Source organism: Carlito syrichta, unplaced genomic scaffold (genome assembly GCF_000164805.1).
Source record: "Carlito syrichta isolate Samal-C Ts95f unplaced genomic scaffold, Tarsius_syrichta-2.0.1 Scaffold136414, whole genome shotgun sequence".
NCBI lineage: Eukaryota > Metazoa > Chordata > Mammalia > Primates > Tarsiidae > Carlito > Carlito syrichta.
Window position 1 is genome coordinate 79,346 of NW_007080510.1, and position 1,981 is coordinate 81,326.

The following is a 1,981-nucleotide window of genomic DNA, read 5'->3' on the forward strand; positions in this document are numbered from 1 at the left end:
GTGGCCGGGAGCGGCCACTGCACTCCAGTCTGGGCGACAGAGTGAGACTCCAACTCAAAAAAAAAAAAAAAGAAAAAGTGCCAGGTACAATGGCTCAAGCTTGTAATTTCAGCACTTTGAAAGCCTGAGGCGAGAGGATTGTCTGAGTTCAAGGCTTTGAGACCAGTCTGGGTAACTTGATGAGACCTTGTCTCTACAATAAATCAAAAAATAAGCCAGACATGGTCGTGTGTGCCTATAGTTCCAGCTACTTGCAAGGCTAAAGTGGAAGAATCACTTAAGCACAGCAGGTTGAGGCTATGGTGGCCGTGACTGCCACTGCACGCCAGCCTGGGTAACAGAGTGAGACTCCAACTCAAAAAAAAGTAAATTGTGGCCGGGCTCGGTGGCTCAGTCTGTAATCCCAGCACTTTGGGAGGCTCAGGCGAGTGAAGCCTGATACCGCAGGTTCAAGACCAGCTCAGGGAACTTGGCAAGACCTCATCGCTACAATAAATAAAAATTAGCCGGGCATGGTAGTGCATACCTGTAGTTATGGCTACTTAGAAGGCTGAGGCAGAAGGATCACCTGAGCCCAGCAGGTTGAGGCTACGGTAGCCATGAGCATGCCACTGTACTCCAGTCTGGGCAACAGAGTGAGACTCCAACTCAAAAAAAAGAAAAAAGAAAAAGCAAAGTAAATTGTGTATTTAAGCAGAATCACAAACATGTGCAGAAAAAAATAAGATCTGCTTCCACACTTTATCTTCAGATTGTTAGAAGGTTTGTTCTATGGAAGGAAGTTCTCATTAGGCCTTTAACTGCAGTGTTATCTTTTACAGACTAGAAGGTATTGTACCTTCACCTGGTAATTTTGTTGGAGATGTGGGTCAGTAGGATGGACGCTAAAGATGATTTGGGTAAATAACTATACTGTGCTTCAGAAAGATCTCCTACACCATTTTCATTCTTACCATTAATACCACAACTTCCTCTCTCCCTTCCTGGTGTCCAGGTTGTCACAGCTGTAATTAGAGCATCTGTCCCTATTTCACAGAAATAACCATTATCAGTTTTAAACTCAGGCTTTCGGCCTCTTCCCTTTTGTGTTCTAGGTGCTCCATACTTGCTTGCAGTGCTTATGTGGCTCTGGCTTTGGGTGATAACCTTATGGCTTTGAATCATGCAGATAAACTTCTCCAGCAGCCCAAGCTGTCAGGATCTCTTAAGTAAGTGTAACTTGCCCTGTGTCCCTGGTGTGTTTTGTTTTAGGGTTCCAGTTGTTTGTGATGTGTGTTGTTTCTTTTTACTCTTCTCTCCATGTGTGTGTGTCTGTGTATGTGTGTATTTCTAGGTTAATATATTTGTAGGTTAAGCAACTGGTTTTTTGGGGGTTTTTTTTAGTTGGAATCTCACTCTGTTGCCCAGACTGGAGTGTAGTGGCACGCTTCTGGCCACCACAGCGTCAACCTGTTGGGCTCCAGTCATCCTTTCGCCTCAGCCTTTCAAGTAGCTGGAACTGCAGGCGTATACTACCACGCCTGGCTAATTTTTTGATTTATTGTAAAGATGAGGTCTCGCCAAGTTGCCTAGGCGGGTCTCGAACCCGCGGGCTCAGGCAATCCACTCACCTCAGCCTCCCAAAGCGCGGGATTATAGGTTGAGGTTGAGCCACCGAGCCTGGCTGCAACTGGTTTTAAAACTTTCTTTTTTGGCCGGTTATGGTGGCTCACGCCTAATCCCAGCACTTTGGGAAGCTGAGGTGAGAGGATTGCGTAAACCCACAGGTTTGAGTCCAGCCTGGGCAATTTGGTGAGACCTCATCTCTCCAATGAATCAAAAATTAGCCAGGTGTGGTTGCGTGTACCTGTAGTTCCAGCTACTTGGAAGACTGAGGCAGAAGGATCGCCTGAGCCCAGCAGGTCAAGGCTACAGTGGCCAGGAGCATGCCACAGCCCTCCAGCCTGGGTGACAGAGTGAGACTTTTACTCAAAAAAAAAAA

At 46.4% G+C, this 1,981-nt stretch overlaps 1 protein-coding gene across 1 annotated transcript in view; it reads left to right on the top strand.

Moving 5' to 3' along the window:
* LOC103251145 (CCR4-NOT transcription complex subunit 10) overlaps nt 1–1,212 on the top strand; it is a 74,527-nt gene extending 73,315 nt beyond the window's left edge. The window contains exon 14 of the mRNA XM_008049746.2: nt 1,095–1,212. Within this exon, the coding sequence (XP_008047937.2) occupies nt 1,095–1,212 (118 nt within the window). The remainder of the gene's footprint in view (nt 1–1,094) is intronic.
* Nucleotides 1,213–1,981: the final 769 nt, after the last annotated feature.